Source organism: Indicator indicator, chromosome 4 (assembly GCF_027791375.1).
Source record: "Indicator indicator isolate 239-I01 chromosome 4, UM_Iind_1.1, whole genome shotgun sequence".
Lineage (NCBI taxonomy): Eukaryota > Metazoa > Chordata > Aves > Piciformes > Indicatoridae > Indicator > Indicator indicator.
This window is the reverse complement of record NC_072013.1, coordinates 2973189-2996717: the sequence shown is the minus strand read 5'-3', so window position 1 is coordinate 2996717 and position 23529 is coordinate 2973189. Positions and strand designations below refer to the sequence as shown.

The following is a 23529-nucleotide window of genomic DNA, read 5'->3' as shown; positions in this document are numbered from 1 at the left end:
ATGGTCAAAACTCAAGTCAATGCAGAATTTAATTTTCCTGAAGAGCCTTATCTTCATTAATTCTCTCATTAGCATTCTGCTCCCAGCACACATATAAAACAGTTCTTTATTGATGCACTCCTTATATCATATCTAAGCTTTTTAAAATTACTATTCATGCTGCGTATTGTTTGCTGTAATTTGTTGTTAAAATTTTCTTCTTTCCCTTCTCTTTTCTGAAGAATATATACACGATACTCCCTAACAAACTCCTGAGCCACACAATTTAGACATACCAGCTTGATTTTGCTATCCTAGCCATTTTTGTTTCAATGGAGTATGTTTTCTTTGACTGTAATGCTTAAATACTATTCCAAAGCTGAGCCTAGGGTAAATCTTACTTTCTAAGCACAAATTTGAAGTGCTTAGCACAGGCAGCTTTACTGCTAGAGGCCATACAATGAGGATTTACTATGTTGTATCAAACCCTAGTATACGTTGACTCATTTCCCTTCTTCCTCAGGAAGGTGATTAGGGACATTTAATGTTCCAGAGATTCAAAAATCTTAAAATCTCTTACTTTCATTTTTATTGGGAGATACAGAAAAAAGCAACACAGTTCAGAAAACATATTCCAACTGGTGAAGTAGAATATAAAGCATCTTTTCAGTTCTGAATGAGGATTTGCAGTGCCCCTACTCACAGACAGTTTCAGTGAAGTCAGCAGTATAATATAATAGAGCAACTTCTGTATATAGCATGATATAAAAGCACCAATTTTTTTTTCAGTGATGGACTACATTTATAGACTCACAGAAGAATGCTGTCTGCTTTACTCTTCCCCAATATTCAATTATATTGGTGGGCAGAAACTCAGCACTAAGTATTCCTAGCTATCAGGTCTGTATTTGGTTGCATATATTTGCAAGGGAATATATTTAAGATCCAAGGGAGCACAAATAATCATAATGTTGTAAAACAATTTAGAGTTTTAAGGGTGATAAAAAGTGTAGCTAGTTAATTAAATACAAAGTATACCTGGAGAGCAACCATTTCTTCCTCTCTTCTGAGAGTCTTCTCTAGCAGCTCTGCAAAATAAAAAACAGACCTTGTAAATTCAACTTCCTATCTTGCGGCTGACAGAAAAACTATTGTATAAAACAATCACTGAGCTTTCTGGTTTACAGATTTCACAACATTCCTTTTCTGTTGATTAAGCTAATTGATTAAATGTGTCAGTGATATGATTGTTTCCAAGTACAAGCTGTTGAGGCAACGGAAAAACAGCTATGGAAAGACAGTCTGAGGCGGTCTGAGGCGGGGCGGGGAGGAAGCATTCAAATTCAGAGAAAAACTTGTCTGTGCTTAAATCAGTCCTTTGGTGCATTTTTGGAATTCAATGAAAAAAAAAATAAAATGAAAGACATTAATTCTGAAAACTGATTAAAACAGAAGCAGATCAAAGCCATGCCACTGCATATGACTCTAGGTTACTTTTTTAACAACCAAGTAAAAACCCCCAGGGAAATGAGTGCAGTCAGTTTTGACTGTTACCAAAATAATTGCCACCTCACACTAAAATGGAACAATTCTGATAATGAAAATAGCCAGTTCACTGTAACAAACATATTAGAAAAGTGTTTTTACAGTCGTTACACCATAAAATCCAAGTATCTTGTATTCGCTCAGAACCATTGTACGCATTGTCATATGCATGCACATATGTAACATTACAATAGAAGTTAATTTGTTTAAGGTTTGTGGGATATTTCATGAGCTGCTTTTATATTTTATTTAATTGAGACATATTTATGCTCAAAATTATGTTTTTGATCAGGTGCATCATATTTAGAATTCAGGGAAACTCTAAATTTATAACCTCAGGGAAAGAAGGAAAAACAAATGCACATGCTGCAAGCTTATAACTGTATTAACTATCAAAAATTCACTCGTGAGTTTTGCACGACAAAAGCACTGCTTTAACTAAGCCAAAGACCAACTCCGAATCAAGATATGTTCCAGTTTGCTTGCAATTAGGAGAGTTATGAGATTAGGAAATTGCCTTGACAATCTCACAGGACTGAGTTCTGACTGCTAATTCCATCGGCATCCAAGTACAGAACAGCTAACTAAAAGTATTTGTGTATATTTCCTTAAGAAATAAAGACTAGTCATAACTGCACACTTCAAAGATTAAATGATTTACAATAAAAGCTACCTAAAATATTCTACCGACATGAACTCAAATCTTTTCCTTTATTTCTCTAATCTTTCACTGTTCATTCTCCTTTCCCTTGTTATGAAGCCTCCATGTGAGTGCCCTAATCCATTGCCTCTTTTTTTGTAACTCATTTTCCATTTCTAACTGCATGCAGCTTATTTGAGATTTATTTTCAGGAGCTAGTCCTTTTAAAGTAATGTTAACGTATACAAAATTTTAGTTGTATCTTTCACAAGCAGAGAAATTGCCTTGCTGTTTTTAATTCCTAGTTTCCACGAAGGTTCTTTTCAAATTCTTTTTTAAAATTAATAAAAAGATTGTTTCTTTACTTTCTTTTGGCATATTCAAGCTTTTCTGGATTATTCTTTGGTATGCTTTCTAGTAGAGTGAATTAACTGCCATATAAATTACTGTAGCTAAATGTGCTGCCATCAACATTAGTTAGTGAAAGTATTTGACTTTGGGAAGTGGCTGCCCCGTATGTTTTCCTTGGGTATATTCCAGTATTGTAACCAAGTTGGTAAAAAATAGTATTGTAACACTAGCTTTCAAAAAAAAAAAAAAAAAAGAGTTTAGGAGGAAGGAATAAGTCTGTGAGAAAAGGATGGGAAATGACAGATCTTTCTCTATGTTCCATTTGACTAAAAAGAGATCCTTATATTGCACATTGGTTTACCTTAATTCTGATGCAACATTTCGAGATTTTGATGTACAGATGTGATTGTTATTACAAGGCTCTTTTCAAAGGCTTTTTATGAGCATAACGTAAATTGAGCTAATTTCTGCTGGCAGTCTCTAAAAAGAAAGTTCTACGTCTGAAATTACAGATAGCTACAATCCATTTATACTTAATTGTAGCACTACCTAAATTGGCTGTTCTGCAGGATGCTTCATAAAGCTCTGTCACCAGACAGGGAGGTTGGTATTGAAGTGGTGTTATTTAACAGACAACATATACCTACTTTGCAGAGTTGTCCTTTATGACAATATATTTAAAAAACATGTTTTCCATTGAAAGTGATGATCCCACTTAGTACTCCATCTGAAATAGCATGTTTTCTTTAAAGCTAAAGCAAAACCAAGAAAATTAAAGCAATACATATTAAACAGCTATATAAAAAGTCTCATAAAAATACAGCATATTGTACCATTCTTTAGAACACTGCAAATCATGACAGAATATAATTAATTTAGTTTATCTGGAAAGTGCTGATGATTTGTTTTATAATTAGTAAAACATTTTCCATATTTTAAGTTCATGCGTAAACATGCTTAATACATTTAGTCCCAGAAAATAATATTACAATAAATTTAAGATGGAGAATGTGCTGCGTCTGTAACACAGCAAAGATGGTCACTACCCCTAGTGGAGGTTCCTCTTGGTCATCCTGTGAACAGCCTCTGCATTTCTCTAATCATAATGTTCCTTCCTAAAAGAAGTTATGATATTGGTTGGACTTGGTGATCCCGAGGGTCTTTTCCAATCTGAATATTTCTTTGATTCTGTGAAGTTGCACAGTGGCTTGACTTTCTACATTTGCGAACAATCCTGCTATGATCTTCTTTCAGGGCCTAATGCAGCCACAGAGTTCTTGCTTCTTTGAAACCACCATATCATTATTCTCATGGGGTACAGAACACATCAGTTTATAGATTGCCTAGAAGAATCAGCATTAGTGAAAAAGCATTACAAAGGCAACCGCAGGCATTACAGTTCTTCCCAAATGATGAATAATACATGGGGGAAAAGACAACAAGACAAATCTCTTTTAAAAATACATACATTCATGAATATATTCCTTTTACTATTTTTAGCTTGATGCAAAGGTGGTACTCCTTTAATAGACTGTAAGCCAAAACTGTTTTTAAAAAAATCAATTAAAAAAAATAAATCATGTTTCAGTTGTTTAATACCCCTAAAAATCAACACTAAGTCCAAGAAACTGTCTCCAAAATTAGGGATCATACTTTCATGTAATTTTGTAAAGATAATTGATTTACAATGGCTGAACTTCAAATCATCTGAAGTTTCTACTTCATTTATTTATGTGTCAATGAACACCAATTAAGTGTCCCTGCAGTTATACCGCAGCAGCGTAACCTTATCGGATCAAACTTCCAGGAAATATTCAGGTTATGATTTCAAATATTCCATAAAAATCATTATCTTTTGCAGTTTACCTGACACTGAAGCAACATAGTATGTTTCAAAATATTACAAACATTAAGCTGGAGATGAAGATTTTATACTACATCATAACAGTCAGGTAAGTGAGAAAAGAAAGCATGCAGTTATTCAGACATCTTTTTTTCATACCCATCCCTCAGCTTTAATTTTCACTGCTGGTGAAAAGTATCAGAAAAAAGATTTAAAAGCAGGTATTTATTGATTGGCATGAGTAAAATAGAGCTGTGCTTTCTTATATATCCCAGCTGAGTCACTAATGTGCCAGCTAACAGCCAATAAGTAACTCTAGAATGTTAAAGTGCAGTTCTGCTGCTGGTAATAACAAAGCTGTGAAATAGGACATTGACTTTATATTACCTGGAATAAGAAACTTCACAAGAATTTGAATTACATATCAAAGATTTATTTCAACAAAACCTGAACAGCCTTCATTCATTGGTAAGTGGGTACTAGATTTTAAAGGCTGCATGATCTCCTATTTTAAGAAACTGAAGGCAGTGATAGACTACATTCTGCTTCACATTCTCTGTAAAAATTTAAGTACCAGGGAAAAGTTAACTAACTGGATCAATACTAGGTTTGTACGTTCACCACTGAGAATTTACATTTGGTACCTGTTAATTCACAACTTGTTTTAGCAAAGGGAAACACACAAACACAGGGCTGTACACAAAAATCAGTGCTTACATCCACATATACAGTTACACAGTCAAAAATCCTAAAATGTAATTCAGATTCCTCTGAATTTGACATTTGCACTTCTATTCAGTTCTGCATACACCGCCAATATGCAGTAAACTATCCAAGGTGCAAGGTGTCAGCAGATCTGACTCAAGGTTCTCAACTCTCCGAAGCAGTTGCAGGAAACTATACAGCGAGTCCTATCACACACAAAATACTGTTACTATGTGGCATTAAAACAAAAAATCCAGGTTACTAAAAGAATGGCCATTTAGAGAAAAGTGTCAACATGTTTTTTGCATCATCAAGCTAAGAACGGTTCTTCTCGAAAACATAAGTTAGGGCTTTCAGTCATATACTAGTAAAACTATTTTTGCTTTCTCAAAGTTTGCGACCCTATAAATTTAGGTTTTACATTACACAAACATAAGTCAAACTCTTGAGAAATCACTTCATTAGACATATTTCACCCTTACATCTGTTTTGATCAAAAATTGCAGTGTATTTATTTCAAGTCTTTCCTATCATTCTCACTTCAAATATGTATCCCATGGCTTTCAATCATCATTTGGATAAGTTTCCCACAAAGCTGCTGAACGGATACTGCAGCATTCCTGTAGATACACAAGGCAGCCAAGCAAGTTTCCATTAAGTCTGAAGGAATTTTCAAGCAGCTGAATAAACTAGTCCCTCTCAGCTAGAAATTCCTTATCTTGCACATGTCTACACAGCAAAGCTTAATCACATATTATAACAAAAGTTTTTCCCTTCATACAATGAAGCTGAAATGAAAGTTCTGTTTGGGGGAGGAGGGGATTAGAAGTTTCTAACTGAACCAGCTTAAGCAAAATGTTTCAGAACAGATATATGCATGGCTAGTAGAGACAGAGCAACACAGCTTCACGCTGTACCTGTGTCAGCATGATTCTGGAGAATGGCCTCACCATGAAAACAGTCATGGTTCAGAAACACTCAGTACTAAAAAACATTTCAATGAGGTTGGACTTTGTACGGTCAGGCCAGAAAACCCACCCTGGCATTAAAGCAACTGAGATGTAAAACAGTACTGGGACTTGGCTTCAAAGTCCTCTAATTGAAACAGTACTTGTCATGCACGTAAGCCATTAAGAACATATCTATATAAACAAGTTATAATATTAAAAAAGTTCTAGAGAAATAGATATTTCTTAGAACCTTAATTTTTGCTACTGCAGAACAAGGTCCATAAATCACAAGCATTTCAGCATCCTAATCAAGATTTTTAAAAAAAAATCTGAAGTCAAATGTGATACTGTTTGGCTCAAATGCAAAATACAGTATCTCCAAGACACAAAATATTTCTACTCTGCTAGTTTCATCCCCACTGCAGTCAGAGGTTTAATGAAGATAAGCTACTAGAAATCTCTAAAATTTTGGTTTGTGTTCTTGGTTTTCTGGGGGGTTTTTTGTTTGTTTTTAATTGTATTGACAGTTAATAGAATCATAGAATGGTAGGGGTTGGAAGGCACCTCTGGAGATCATCTAGTCCAACTCCTCTGCTAATGCAGGTTCACCTACATCAAGTTGCACAGGAATGCGTCCAGCTGGGTTTTGAATACCTCCAGAGAAGGAGGCTCCACAATCTCTCTGGGCAGCCTGGTCCAGGGGCTCTGTCACCATCAAAGTAGTTTCTCCATAAGATAAAGTGAAATGTCCTTTGTTCTAGTGTGTACACAATGCCCCTTGTCCCACTGTCTTCTTTTCTGCCAGGCTTCCTGAGAAATCGTCATGAATTATATACAACCTTCCTGACAGCTCCTTGCACAGATTTGAGAATCAACCAGTAAGGTAGCAAAAATTGTTGTAGAAGAAAAGCACAAATAATGATTTATAGGTCTGAAACATTAATGACAGATGGGGAAAGAGGGCACAAATCTCTGATGCCAACCTAGCTATGTTTCGTCTAAGAAAAGTCAGATGGAAACCACAGATTTCAACAGCAGCTAACTGGCTCATGCATGTTTACAGTAGCACATAGCCAGTAATGACTGGTCAATTTCCTGACAATTCACAAGTAGAACTGGTGACTAAACTAATTAAGTATAGTTGAAGATATACCATTAGCCCCCAAGCTTGCACACTGAGGAACAGACTTTTAGCTACTTGTTTTCATTTAATAGTTTCCACAGTCAAACTCAGTGGTCACTGCATTTTTTTTTATTTTGCAGTTTCTGCTAGACACAAAAAAACTCAAGTGATTTTTAATAATGATTATAGCTTTCTAGTTCATTAGCAAACTGCTTTATTAAAGTTGAGCATATTCCACTATATTTAAAGATTACAATTCAGTTGCCACCTGTCAATGCACTGCTCATCACTGCCAAGGCTGAAACAGCTGTTTACCTGTATCCAAATCAATAGTTTTCTCATCCACCTGAAAAAGACCTCCAAACTCAAAGAGGAATTCCTTTTGTGCCATATTCTTTGCCTTTATAAATGCTATTTATATTCTTTCACTTTCTCTGTTGGAACTTTGCAAAGAAAAATTAAAAAAGACAGTTTCAAACCATCACAATTAGCTACTGTAGTCTTCAGTAAGTAACATCATCGAGATTCCAAAAGAATACACTTCACATAACTTTTTAAAATGAGTCGTTCTTCTGGTACTTTTTAGGTATACAGTTTTATTTTTGCTGTGAACCTTCAAAGCATATTCTTAAACCTATAGTGGTGCATTTGTTTGCATTAACCTGAACCCACGATCCCAACAGATAACAGAAAAAAAGGCATCTGAAGCTGAGAAAGAAGGAAACAGTGAACAGATTCCCTAAGAGACTTATTATTATGCAGAAAATGGAACATACTGCATTTTCCTTCTGTTCCCTGAGGTTTGGCAGCACAACTTTCAAACATTCACATCTCCAGTGCTGGTCTAGTCTGTACCTCCTTATATGCTAAGACTCTAATTGCTTTTGTGAAAAGAAAAAGTTACTATATAGAAGGATAATGCAATCATTTAGGGGGCAAGAGGGACTACAGAGAGGTGCAACTTAAGAGTCTCAGGTAATTTTCTAATCAAGCCACACTCATGCTCATGACTTCAAGGAATTAGCGATGTCTTACTGGGTCACGTCTAAAAATCACATAGCCTACCTCATGCTTTGGACAGTAAGCACAAGTGGATATTAAGACAGAAGGATTAAAAGGGAAAAGAAAGGTTATGTTATTTATTCCAATGGCAGCTACCAACAATGAGCATCTGAGAAAATTCTTACAAACTGCATTTGAACAATACATAATCTATCTGACCTCCATGAACTTGACTATTTCTTCATTGAACCTATTGTTTTGGATGCCAGGATATTTTGCAACAATTAATTTCTACCATTGGAGCATGTACCGAGTACCGAGTGAAAATAAAAAGCTTCCTTTTGTTTTAACCATGATGCCTGGACTGTCAGACTTTAGGTATATAAATCTTGCCTCTAATTTACTTCCTTCAATAATTCTTATGTTTCATATTGTTATTTCTCTTTAATACTTCCTTTTCTTGTTGATTCATATTTCACGCAGATATACAGAAGTGAATTATCCCCCACATTTCAATTAGAAAATCTCTTCCAACTTTTCATTGTCCCAAGAAGCTATCCTAATTCTCATCAGTTCTATAACTCCTGTGAACTTAACATTACCTGACCTATCACAGTGCCTGCCTTACACTGAATTCAAAAGGACAAGACTAGATATATATTTAAGAATACAAAATATAATGCTGAGTGGCTATATCCCTTTCTACAGTCCACATAAGGCTTGTGCTGAAATAGTTTGTCTGAATATGAGATTAAATACATGCAGAAAACTATACTACAAGATTACCACACAAAAATTTATAGGTTCCAATATGCTGCTCATGCATTTTTAAAAAGAGACATTTATCAAAAGAGGAAGAATTGATTTTCGAATGCTTACAAAAGACTTATTAGTTCTATTCCAGGCCCTGTCACTTATGTTAGTATCTCCCTGGGAAATACTCTGTGCTTCCTTTAAAAACGTCTAAAGAAAATATTTCCCTACTTTCACAGCGATGGTATGATGCTTAAAGCGCACTGAAATCCACAAAAGTTATTCTTACAAATGCAAAAGGTGATAACAGCACAGAACTTCAGTATGTCTGTTGATCATTATACAGAGTGCCAGACATTCAGAAGAGGAATTGTCTGTATGTCAGTGTAAATCTTTATGGAGGTTGGTCATCTAGAGCTACAAACGTCTTCTATTAACAGCCGCCACTGTCATAAATTCAGAGATGGCATCCCGCGTATCTTTTGTTCTCTGAAGCAGCATCCAAATAGCAAGCTGAATTCTGGCCAGAACAGAATCAAAGGTCTCCTCTAGAATCTAGGGAGATGGTACATAAAAACCAACACTGCTGGGTCAGCAGCATGTAGCTATTAACTCACAGAAGCACTGGGAAATTGATGAACTGTAGAGCTACAGAAAATCTGTCTGCAAAATGTTATTTGCTCAACTCTACACACATTTATATCTCTCTAGGGAAAAGTCAGCATACCTGTATTTCAGTTTTTGGCAGCCTCATTAATCAGTCAGCATGTCCTGATCCGAAGCAGCCACTTTTCCTTAGTAGGAAGTATTAAATCTCCTGTGTGAGAGGGGGTCCTTGCAATACAGACTTTAATATGAGTCATCTGCTGTAGGATGACTCCACCATAGTTTCTCTTATTTGAAGCCCTTACTAAACCATGACACTACTGACAGAAAAAATCCACTATGGGCCAAATTCTCTTTATGCTTCTAGTAAATGATTTCTTAAAATTTTATTTTCATATCTCTATTTCACAATGTAATAATATTTTTTTAAATTCCTTGTCTGAAAGCAAGAACTACAGATATCAAGACTGGTACAGTGAAAAAAAAATCTGTACGAAAACATGGGAGAATTGATCTAGCAAAGCAAAAGCCTATCTGAAAGGCATGGCTTCTGCCATGAAAATTTAAATGGGGCACACCAGCTATCAAGAATGCAGGTGCCAAAATTTAATTTTCTCAGTTAGTTTTAATGAATATCATGATTGGTTGTTTTGAACACTGCTTGGAATTTCAAGATGTTGTCATTTCATGATTACAAATTAAATATCTGCTTATCAAAACTACATCCATAAGTCTGCAGTAACCAGAAGGTTGCTGTGAATCCTCAAACCAATTATTTATACAATACCAAAAAAAAAACCCCAAACCTGAACATTAGTAATTGTGAGCTACTCTTATTTTGTAACATTCTTTATGTCCTGTGTAAAATTATATCTGTCAACAGTCATCATAGCAATCTTCATAAAGATGTCAATGATTAAATAAACCAGAAACCTACATTGTCAATATCATTTCCCCCCAACCCCTCCATTTAATGTGCTTGAGTTAAGGCTGAAAAACTGATAGAATATAGCAGGAAAACCTTGTTCTGCCTATGCCCTCCACCTCTGTGAGCTAAGGAACACTGTCCTGTAACTACACTTCAGCACTCTTCAAGTCATTGTATCTTTTGATCTACATCATCTACTCATAGGTAAAAAGAAATGTTTTTAAGTGCAAGACAAACTATCTTTATGACAAACAAAATTCTTAGTACTATTAAATGTAGTAATTATTATTTGAATTTTAGTACCAGAGAAAGCAGTTTAAAACTTCATCTTGCTTACTATCAGATACATATGCCAAAGAGAACCTGTTAACACACATACATGTGCTATTTAAAAGAAACACTTGATTTGGAGTATGTTGCAATGCTTGGTTTGGGGCTATTATTTACTGAAATATGTATCAAAACAAAGATTCCAACTCATCTTCCATACTGTCCTTAGATTGGCATGGCTTGACTACAATCACAAAAGGCTCTTTTCAGTTTGAAGTACGCAAACATTCTTATAAGGAATTAATAAGATTAAATCCCTTAAAAATAAATATAATTAAGATAATTGAGATCCACTGAATTTAGAAATTATTTTGACACTCACGAAACTCAAAGTGAACATAAGTCATAATTAAAATGTTGAGTTGAATCAAATCACAGAATGACATAGGCTGGAAAGGATCTCAGAGATCATCTATTCCAGCCTCCCCACCATGGGCAGGGAGACCTCTCGCTAGACTCACCTACTCAAGGACTCATCCCACCTGGCCTTGAACACCCACAGTGAGGAGGCATCCACCACCTCCCTGGGCAACCTATTCTAGTCTCACCACCCTTGTACTTCCCAAGATCCAGTCTAAACCTGCTCTCCCTCAGCTTAAAACCATTCCCTCCTGTCCCATTGCTAGACACACACATGTAAAGTCCCTCTCCAGCCTTACTGTAGGAAACGACCTGCTTCACTGTTTTGGGGTTTTTTTTGCAACCATCTACTCAATAAATTGCAGTTAGGGGATGAAATGCACAAAGTAATTGGCTCAAATAATTGAAGAAAAACATACTGTGACCAGAACATATTGTGCTGAAAAAGAGCCCTTTGACCACTACCTGGGTTACTTGTATAGGACAAAACCAGTAATAGTAATCAGCAGGTTTTGGTCCTTTTGGGCTCTGTGGCCTTTTAAAAAGATAATGCTTTTTGGGGTCAGCACGCATTTCAGTCTGATCTCACTCATTATTTCTACCGCTGCAAAGGTTTAAAAGGGACATTTTCATTGTTTAAGTGTGCTAGCTGAAGATGCCATAAATCCAGTTATATAACAGTTATTAGAAACACTATTGACATCTCTAAGATAGTCTGTTAAGTACCTGCTGTTCTTTTACAAGTTTGCATGAATGTGAATTTGAAAGCATGCAAGAAGCAGAAATATGAAAATTCAGTCAAGACAAACTACAGAACTCAAAGAAAGACTGTATCCTTCACTTGGATTTGGTACTATGGTGAAGTGCATCAAACACAATGATTTCAAGCTCCTCTTTGAATCGGTGTAGCCACTCTTCTTAAAATCACAGATAAAATATGTTCCTAGTATAAACAAATCTTGAGAACAGATTTTTTATTTTTTTATTTAGAAAATCTAATCCACAATAGTAGTGAATAAAACCTTCAAATTTTACGAGAGTCTGAGAAGCCAGCAAACTTTTACTCTAGCAGTCTAACAATACATTTATAGTACAGTAAATCACAGAATCACAGAATCTTAGGGTTGGAAGGGGACCTCGAAAGATCATCTAGTCCAGCCTCCCTGCCAGAGCATGACCACCTAGAGCAGGTCACACAACACCTCCAGGTGAGTTTTCAATGTCTCCAGCAAAGGAGTCTCCACAATCTCTCTGGGCAGCCTGTCCCAGTGCTCTGTCACCCTCATAGTGAAAATGTTTCTCGTTATGTTAATGCAGAACCTCCTATGCACCAGCTTGCACCCGTTGCCCCTTGTCTTACCATCAGACATCACTGAGAAGAGCCTGGCTCCATCCTCCCAACACTCACCCTTCACATATTTATAAGTATTAATGAGGTCACCCCTCAAGTCTCCAATCTAAAGAGACCCAGCTCCCTTGGTCTTTCCTCATCAGGGAGATGTTCCCTTAATCATCTTTGTGGCTCTGCACTAGCTTCTTTCAAGAAATTCTTCACTTAAAGGAGCTAGCTTTAATTAAGCTAGAGTACTAATGACTGTGGAATTACTTCACATTCTGTGGAATTACAGAAACTAGTACAGCCCCAGATGAAATGGTGCTAGGACTGAGTACTCCAGCTCCACCAGATGTAGTCAGATCACATCATAGATCGCATTTGCTTAAAGGCATGGACCTTGTACCTCCATAAGGGTCAATTTCATTGATTAACATGAGAACAGAGTATAGTGCCAAAAATTCCAGGTAGTCCTATGTGGCGAATAGTGAGTAAATATGTTTACAGGAGGGTCCAATGAGGAGTAGACATGAAACATGAGAAGGAGTAAGCAGTACAGTGGATGTGAAACAGAAGGAAAACTTTAGCCTTTTGTCTGCAGTGATATTAAATGGCTCCACTGAATGGGAAGCTGCAGTCTGACCCACAAACTCCTGATTATATTGCATTGATATGTGAGAGCTGTAATCACATCTCTGTGGCACAAATCTACCCAAGCTAACCGGCCAATGGCTTTTTCTCCCATAGTTTTGATAAGAAACCCTATTAAAGAAAAAAACAAGTCTATTAAAGAAAAAACAACAGCAACCAACAAGTCAGCATCATATAAAACTAAATATAGTAAGAAATGTTCTCAAAGGGAGGTCTTTGAAATAGCTGACATTTTAAACAGAAAATAGAGTTGAGCATTCTGTTTTGCCATTGCATATGATCCATAATTGTTACAATTCTCTCCTGAATAGAGAAACATTTCCTTTCTGATGATGAATAAAATCTCCCAGGAGTACACAGAAAGAAATTGAAACTTAATTTGTTTTCATTCACGAAGTGCAAGCTTGAAAAGATAATTTGTCATTTCTTGTTCGAGAAAATTATGTTGATACATTTATGGGCATAGCAGCTACATAAAAATTACGGTATGGCATATATAAATGCAACACAGGAAATTGAATGTCACTTTATTCAGTGAGTTCTCTGTCTTAATATCTTAGGTTTTTCTTTTTTTTTTTTTTAATGTTTATCATCTCAACCATATTTATGCATATCAGCAAATTTCCTTTTAGCGGTATCTGAAAGGCAGCTACATATTTTAATGCAAAAACACACAAAACCAATCTTGGACCTAAGCTAAAAAGTTATTTTTTTAAAGCAGTTAGTACAAATCATTTGAAGTAACTGGGCTAACTGAAGGAGGTAAAGAGGTTCTTAGCTGCAAACCAGAAAGCTTTTCTACCTGAGGACTTCTTTGGAGCTTATTAGTGTGTTTCCTAATTGGGCTGTCTGAAAATTAGAGATGAACAATCCATTTGCAATGTTTGCAGCAAAGGACAGCAGATAAGATAGGAAGATGAAAGATATTGGCCCTAAAATTAAAATTTCCCTACCAGTCTCTGAAAAAAGGGATCTTATAGCAACTTGGGCATTTTAATAAACTGTCAGAAGAGTAAAGCATGCAAAAATGTTATAACTCTGTGGGATTCAGTCCTTGATAAATTCTATAAGAAAGCTTCTACAAGCTGGCCACATGTATCAGCAAGACCCAAATAACTTCTAAGAAAATATATACTTCAACCAAGCATGCAGACACACAGAGGTTGGTGCATCTCACTGCAAAACAGAGAACTTCCCCAAATTTGCAGAAGTTCCTTCTTTCCTTTCCTCTGTTAGAAGCCACTATAGAATGCAACTAGCTGTTACATAACATCCCATCTCCCCACATGTGCTTTAAAGGAAGGTGCAAGAAACCACAAGCTGAAGAAAGCCACAATAGTAACTCTAATTCCTAATTTTCTGAACTGTAGTTAGGCTGAGATTTTTCCTTGGTGGGACAATCCTATTATTATACTGTCCCATGGCAATTGATGATATACAAATGAGACTTACCACCTTAGCTGGCAAGCACTTTTGCTTGGTATCTAACACCCTATTATGAAAATTCTGATATCATGGCACACTTCTTATTCTCTCCATACAGCCATGTGCAAAAAACTACAGTGTAACAATTCTACCATTTTTTTCAGAGAAAAATATTTAATACATAGTATTGAGGAAAAAATCTATACTTTAAATGAGTAATATTGAGGGACACTATATTCAACATTTCATTTAAGCATTGCTTCTTATGCACGAGGGATATAAACATAAACTGATTTTTCCCCCCAATTTAGCAAACTGAATAGCAACACCAGAGCTTTATTATTCTCTTGTGTAGAGGAGTATATGCCATTTTGAACTGACACTTGACATTTTATTTCTGATCAATCTAATTCCTAGAGGCTAAACAGAAGAAAATCAGACTTACACTGCTGTTTTCACTGAGTAAAAAGGTAAGAGGGCGTTAAGTCTCAGAACGGAGATTACACAGCAAAATTAATATCCAGTATGAGCAGTACAATAAACATATTATAAAATGTTATTACACACACATTACAAATCTTATTACAAGGTAGACAGGAGCTGTAAATTAGTTACGTTTATTATGGAATTTCTTAGCCAGTTCTCCCAACACTATATAATTTCTACAGGTAGAAATATTCGATTACCATTTTGTAAAGAAATGGTAGAAATGTAAAGAAATGGTAGAAATGTAAATTTTGTAAAGAAATCAGTCAGAATCCCACAAACATGCCACGGTACATGAAGAACACATTGTATATGCTATGCACCTAATACTTGTACCTATTTACAGTGTAGTTACGTATCTTCAGCCTTAACAAAGTGCTAGGAAAGAACTGAAGTCTGCAAAGCTGATGAAGTGTTCAATAAAATTGTTATGATATATGAAGTATACTGGAAAACAGAAATCAAGAAATTGCTTTTAATAGCTGGGACATCATCTCCTACAGTAGGAATGAATTCTCAGTGGTGTCAGGAATGAAAAGTTACCAAGCAAAGAGTAAACGTTCCTCACTGGATTTGACCTGTAAGGGGTCATAGGTTAAAATACTCATTGATCTACTCATGCAGAAAACTAGTCTCAGAATGAATGCTCAATCTTAAAAATTTGTATTATTAATGCAAGATCTTTATATGCTTTAGCAATCTTAAATAATGGCTAAATTTATCATCCCTTTTGTTTTTCACGTTGCATAAGACAAAACACAATGACAGTAAATAAAACTCCTGAGCCTATAAGTGAAGGTTTAAGACCTATCTCTAATATTTTCCATTGTGAAAATATGGTGCTAAACATTTTTTAGAAAACAAGAAAAAAGCCAAAATGAAAAGTTGGGTGTGCTTTTCAGGAACTGTTTCAAGCCTTTTACCCAAAACTTTACAATCTTTTTTGTGGATTCTGTAATTTTTTCCCATTTGTTGAGTATAATTTCACTTTTCTGCAACATTAGACTTTTTCGCTGCCAGCATATTTATTTCAGGTCTTTTTGTCAACAAAAAGACGAGATTTTTTTTTCCTGTATAGTAATCTACAGAATTAAAAATTAAAATAAAACCACTGTGCTTTCCCCTAAGAAATCAGCCAAAATTCACCTTTTGTGTTATTTGCAAACTGAATAAGTAACTGTTCATGATACTGCCTCTTAGACATTGTCCCACCTCAAGGTGTAGATAAGAGAAATATATTAAACCTCAACCTTCTTGAAAGTCACAGTAATTCTTAACTTGAAGTAATGGGACTGCGGTTTGGGGTTGGTTTTTTTAATATAAGGAACAACACACACATTTTCTATGACTCAGATATTGTGTCTGTCCAGCAAGAAAACATTTAAATCAGAAATGTTTGAGAACAGTGCTTAAAAACCTGCAGCTGGCATTCTTTATGAAACAAGCAAAAGTATGCAAATCATGCCCAAAACAGTTATGACCTTATCCTAAAGGCATAATATATCCAGACAAGAAAAATACTGTGACTCTCTTTGCCCACAATAAAGAAGATTTAAATGTAAGTGGCCATTATTACAAGCAGATTTTTATAAACTAGAGATTTTTTTATTTGGATAAAACTTTTTATTTGGAAGAAAAAACTTTGTACCTTATTATTCTAATCACTGACACTATATGAATTACACAGTTAATTTGATTACCTTGCTTGACTCAAAAGGCAAAAATCCTTTAAAAATGTTTGTACTTACAAAATCTGTAAAGCATTTAAAAGTACCAACCACAGTTCCCATTTTGTAAAATAAAAACCAAGGAGTAAAACCAAAACAGTAAAGGAAACAAAAGCTGAATTTCAGATCCAGCCAGCTGTTACCTTGAAGATGCTAATCAGAGTAGTATGTTCATTAAATTGATTAGAAACTATCAATTTATCATATTTAAACCACTAGAAAGAAAACAAGGATAACAGATGAGTTAATCACTTAGTTAATTTAATGTTTATTTGGCAAAAATACCAGCTGCTTGTCCTTTCTTCAAGAATTCACTTGTAATGTCCATTCAGTAATTAAAATCATGTTCTTGTAAGCAGTCTACATTAAGAGCTAGTTTAACTGAGAACCAAAGCTGTTCTCAAAGTGAAAATGTTTTGGCAGTGAAATAGAATTTAAATTTAAGTTCTCTAAATACACAGCATCATTAGCACTCACTTTAGGAAGAAGAAAAGTTTCAAAGAGCATTGCCAGCTGAAAGGATATAAAGGCTATTAAAATATCAATGTACTACACTGAAATGCATATTCTAATACAGCCTGACAAAGCCTAGGCAAAACCAATATTAGCTCCATTTTTAAAAAACAGTTAATATATAATATAGCAATATCAAGATTTCAAACACTTTAATTTCAAGACCTCTGATATTAAAAATCTTAGATAGAAAGTTTCTTTTCATGTCTGCTCAAATTTCCAACATGATTCATCTGTATTTTAGACTAAAAAGACTTTTGACTATGGCAATCACTGGGAGAACCATGGAGTCCTTGGTTCAGTTTCATTTCCAGTAAAACAGCACATTATTTAATTAAACAGGTATCTTATCAAATATTAGTTTTCTGGGAAAGCTAATTCTACCTCATGAAGACTGTGTGACCAACAGCATGTTTTTGCTATGTACTTCTCACTAAATACTAAATTCAAGACACAAGCCTGAAAGTACCACACGTGAAAGTTAGGGCTTTTTTTGTTTGATTGTTTGTTTTTAATAGTTGTAAATCAGTTACACTGATTTAGTATGGAAAAATTATGTAACCTGAAAGTGGCATAACACCTTCCATGTGTCAAGGAGTCCTGACCAAGCTACAGAGATGCTTACAAGATTCCCTTTATTATGTAGTATTAAAGCATTGCTAAGGTATAACTGATTATTTACACTCCTATGCCTTCATTTCAACTGTTGTAAAAAAAAAAAAAAAAAAACACAAACAATCCAAAACCCATTAGTTCTTAGAACAAGAGCTTTTCAGCTTGGTTTAAAGAAAAATATCATAATTCAAAAGAGGAAGAAAATACTAAATAAGAGATTCTAATTACTTAATACATATTAAATCCTCATACTCTGGATGACTTCTGATAATTTTGATTTAGTTTCCAGTATGTGTAGGTAAATCATGACGAAAAACTAACAAATTTAGTCTTTTATTATTAGTGTGCACTATGAAATTCAGTACTTTTTGAAGGACACATCAAGCTTTCTAAACTATAAATCTCTACATAAGTTTCAGATAAGCATTTAAAGTATGTGATTAAGAAGAAAAAAAACTAACATCAGAGTCCTAAAAACACATCTTTCAACAGTTTGATTCTATTTCTTACCTTTTCTTTTTCACAATGGCAGCCATATTTTTATGAATGCATAAAAAGATAATGGCAAACAAAAACAGTTGCATAAAATGCTAGTTATGGTGATATATCCAGTTTTCCAATTAAAAGGAAAATCAAAACCACAAGGTAAGATTTCCAAATGACTTGGGCTTATCTCCATTCCTCTAAGACTCTGAATGCAGGTTCATTTTTGGCAAAGTTTAAAATAACTTAGAAGTCCTCCCTCCTCCTTCCCCCATCACATTAAAAAAACCCAAACATCATTTAAAGGGCAAGAACACTATTAAGAAGAAATTAGTTCTATGAATAGTGATTACATTTCAACTTTATGCATTTTGAAGCTCATCATCAAAAACAAGTATTATGGAGAGTTTCTCTGAAATCCTTCAGCTACCTTTTTTCATGTATGCTTAAAAAGAATTTTCTCTACTTGATGTTCCCATTCACTGTTCAGTAAGAGATGACCTTAAAATACTTTGTGATGTTTCTTGCTGCCACAGCAAGGACTGTGCCACCATATGACAACACTATGAGGTGACATATTAAAAAGAAACAGGAAAGAAGGAAACAAAGCTGGAAGGATAGAACTAAGGAGTAAACTAATATTGAACAGTGTATGTACTTCAGTAGTACATTAAACATAATAACTTCATAATTAAAAAATTTTGCAATATTTTGATTTTCACTGTTTCCTTATTTTCTACTTTCCTTCTCAGTTTAAGCAGCAGGGAATTTCTCAATTGTACTGCATCGACTCTGTATTTTGAACTTCTACAGGTTCTGGAAGATAAAATTTTGTCAAAGTCTTGACCAATTCTCAAATCTACTTTAATACAACAGGTTCTTTGAATCTGCATCTTCCACAACAGTTCAATGACAAATAATCCTGACTGAACATAAAGAAAATGATCCTCCAAAATTAAAATAAATGGATGTCTTGTTTCAGAGATCACTCACCAGAATCTATCACGGCTCAGGTCTAGGATCATTACCTTCTGAAGCCTTACCTTCTTGAGCCTTACTTAGTAGTATAACTTACATTAGAACAATTCTTACAATGTAATACATCATAGAATGGGTTGGTTTAGAAGAGACCACCAAGGATACCTAGTCCAACCCCTGCCTTCAGTGAGCAGGGACATCCTCCATTAGAGCCCTGTCGTGCCTCACTTTGAATATCTCCAAGGATGGGCGTCAACTACCTCCCTGGGCAACCTGTTCCAGTGTCCACTACCCTAATGGTAAAGAACTTCTCCCTAACATCCAACCTAAATCTACTCTTCTCTAATTTAAAATTATTGCCCCTCATCCTGGCACTATAGGCCTTTGTAAACAGCCCCTTTACAGCCTTCTTGTAGACCCCTTCAGGTACTGGAAGGCTTCTCTTAAGTCTCCTTGGAGTCTTCTCCAGGCTCAACAACCCCAGCTCCCTCAAGTGTGATTAAGTATAGACACTGAGAAGTGGTGCAGTACATGGCTTGCATCATCTGAGACTTTATGTAAAACTGTGTTTGCAGAATACTGTATCTTTGAGTTAAGTTAAATCAGTGTAAGGTCTGTATATCAGAAGGATGCATTGCTCTTCTCATATCACTGTAATCTAACATCCCTTTATAAAAAAGGAATGGATTTGGCATTGACTAATACATCAGGTCTTATTTTGCTAAACATTTCTTTGTTGACTACCCGTGTCTTCTCTGAAGTAGTCCTGTATTATCCTGCAACAAAAGCACACGTTACACCTCACTGATATACCACACCATGTTTATCTTCCATACATGTCAATACATTAAAGAAAGATTTTCTTGGAAGAGCTATGTTCCTGAATCTATAATGTTTGAGCTCTGTATTCATTTCAAGAGTGTAAGTAAGCATTAATGCAACAGAGAAATACGTACTTTTATAGAGAAAGTAAACATTAAAGCCTCTAATATCTTTCATCTATCTAAAACTACATACTCCTAATATCTTCAATTAAAGAGTTATGACAAAATTACCATACTTGTAATATTTTTAAAGGGTTTAAGCATTAACAAACAAAAGAAGATTGTTAAAACTTAATGTTGCTTTTTCTTTTAATCAGCTACTCTAACAGTACTATATACTACAGCCCATCTTAACACATCACCAGAGAGCTGTGAAACTTCTGCCACTCCATGAACAATTCTAAAACTTTATGCTGCATTTTTCTTCTTTCACTATTCCCTTTCATGAATCTCTGTTAACTTACCTGTATTTGTTAGATTTGTATCACATAAACAACCAGGTTATGGCCTCAGGTAGGACTGTGACATTAACACTTCTACAGAAGTTTGTAATGAGGTTCCAAAAGCCTACAGTATCCTATATATTTACAAATGCTTTGGTGAAGAAAAAGGGAAAATACAGAAATTACACAGATGTTTTAGTAGGTATATTTAAGATCACAAAACTTCCTGAAATCTGTTCGTCAATAAAGCAGCATCCTGCCTACTTTTGGTATGTCCACCATAAATCTCTATTTTTATTCTTCACACCCCTCTCAAAAAAAAACCAACAAAACAATAAGATATAGTATCAGATCTGTTGAAGCAAAACCAAACAAATAGGTATCTTGAGAATACAATTTCTCCATCTTGTTCTTATAATATGTGATTTCTGCAAACTAAGAGTCTAAAACTACTTCAAGAATTTAAGTACTTCAGACAAGTGGTTTATGTTGGTGGGGAGAGTCAGCCATATCCATGGATACTCTGAGAATATTCCATCTAAAACTTGCATCATTTCAAATGCAGTAGAAAATTTTTGTCTGTTTGCACCAAATTGGACTGAAAAATCTGTTTTATTAAGTAATATTGTCAAAAATAAGAAAAATAAAAAAGAGTAAAGGACCATTTCATCAATTAGAATAAATTCATTCTGTCTTCCTTTATGCCTGCACCTGGGTTTTGCCCATAATTTCATGACCAAGTGTCTTAGTGTTCTGTAAGTACTTCTACTTTTTATAAGTAACAAAAGCTAACCACCATTCCATCCTCCTACTTTCAATTCTCTATTATTTTGATAAATTGCTGTCTCCTTTTGGCTTAATGCTTTTTTTTTAAATGCTACTAGCTGTGTTTTGTTTTAGGAAAGTATGAGCTGAGGTCAATGGCATGTGCTTCAACAAGGCTAAGTGTTGGGTCCTGCACTTGGGTCACAACAGCCTTATGCACTGCTACAAACTTGGAGAAGTGTAGCTGGAAAGTTGTCTGGCAGAAAGGGACCTGGGGTTTCTAATCAAAAGGCAGATGACTATGAGCCAGCAGTGGCCAAGAAAAGCCAATGGTATTCTGGCTTGTATCAGAAATAGTGTGACCAGAAGGAGTAGGGAAGTGATTTTTCTCCTGTATTCAGCAATGGTGAGGGCACACCTCAAGTCCTGTGTTCATTTTGGGCACCTCAGTACAAGAAAGACATTGAGTTGCTGGAGCTCTTTTGTGTTACACAGAAAATTTTGCCTATGTAACTGTTACTTTACATTGGACTGAGTGATCTTGAGGATCTCTTCCAAGAAGATATATTCTGTGATTCTTTATTATTACCTTCTCCTACCCAGCATTCTCTTCCAGAAGCAGATGAAAGAGAACAGAATTTACTAAGAATTACTGAAACTGTAATATGTGAAGTAACAAAAAAGAACTGACCATATTTGTAGGGAACAAAGGAACGGCCTTCATAAATGGAATCTATGAGATTACATACTGGTTTTTGTCCTCAGTAAATAGCATCACTCTTGATCACTCTTTTCAGCTTAATAATTTCCCACAACCTTGGCTGAAGTTTGAAATTTAAATGCAGGCTGTGAATTTTTCCACAAAGCCTAAATCAAATGAGGTACAAGAGAATTAAATACTAAATTAGACATGATTTATGTCCTATGTGTTTAATTTTTTTTTAAGGCAAATAAGGCCTCAGGGTGATCCTCTCAGCAGATAATTATTTAAATATAGGAACACTAAAAACACTATTAGTATTATATCAGGGTCTTGGCGCTATCATTTTAAACAACTGAAGAACAACAATAGAAAAATTCAAGCTTGAAAGATCAAAGCATGTTCTGTTTCAAAGTTCTTTGTATGTGGAAGAAGAAAATCTTGACAGGATCTTACTATTCCTGTAAAGCAAATTATCTGCTTTGTTCGATAAAATATTTAAAGGTATGCTACGGCTACTGTTATTTTGCTACTATTTGTGTTACAATATTTTAAAAACATTATCAATAATGCTTAAGTCAGCTATGAGGAGCTATAACTACATGTCCTTAAAAGTTGACCCTCATCTAATCTCAGTATGTATCAATCTAAATAAAAAATGACTACTAACAAAATTAAAGAGAATACTTTGTCTGACAAAATATAACAGCCCATCATTATCAGTATTGTGGTCTGAATAGAGGCCAGAATCCCTTCATTTTTTTCAGTCTTTACTGCTAAGACTGGTCCTCAGGAATCCCAGTCCCTTGAGGTAAGAGAGAAAGTCTGGAGGAAAGACTCTCCCATAGTCAAGGAGGATTGGGTTAGAGATCATCTGACAAGACGGACACCCACAAATCCATGGCCCCCTATGGGATGCACCCACTACTACTGAGGGAGCCAGCTAAGATTACTGCTAAACCACTCTCCATCATTTTTGAAAGGTCATGGAGAACAGGAGAGGTGTGTGAGGACTGGAAGAAAGACAATGTCACTCCAATCTTCAAAAAGGACGATGACCAGCACCCAGAAAACTACAGGCCAGTCAGCCTCATCTCCATTCCCAGAAAGCTCATTCTAACAGTCATCTCTAAGTGTGTGAACTGCTGGTCATGTTTATTTTGATGCAGCCCAAAGCACAATTGGCTTTCTGGGCTGCAAGTGCATGGTGCTGGCTCATATCCATCTTTTCATCCTCGGTACCCCCAGGGTCCTTCTCCTTGCAGGGCTCTTCTCAATCCCGTAATCCTCCAATTTATATTGATACCAGGGGTTGCCCCAACCCAGAACTTTACATTTGGCATGGCTGAACCTCATGAGGTTCAAATGGGCCCGCTTCTTGGCTTGTCTGGATCCCTCTGGATGGCATCTTGTCCCTCAGGCATGTTAACCACATCACTCAGCTGGACGTCATTGGCAAATTTGCTGAGAG

General features: G+C 35.5%; 1 protein-coding gene across 1 annotated transcript in view; it reads right to left on the bottom strand.

Moving 5' to 3' along the window:
- Nucleotides 1–23529, bottom strand: part of CEP128 (centrosomal protein 128) — a 101790-nt gene that overhangs the window by 28603 nt on the left and 49658 nt on the right. Inside the window, exon 18 of the mRNA XM_054400582.1 lies at nucleotides 1018–1067. Coding sequence (XP_054256557.1) covers nucleotides 1018–1067 — 50 coding nt within the window. The remainder of the gene's footprint in view (nucleotides 1–1017; nucleotides 1068–23529) is intronic.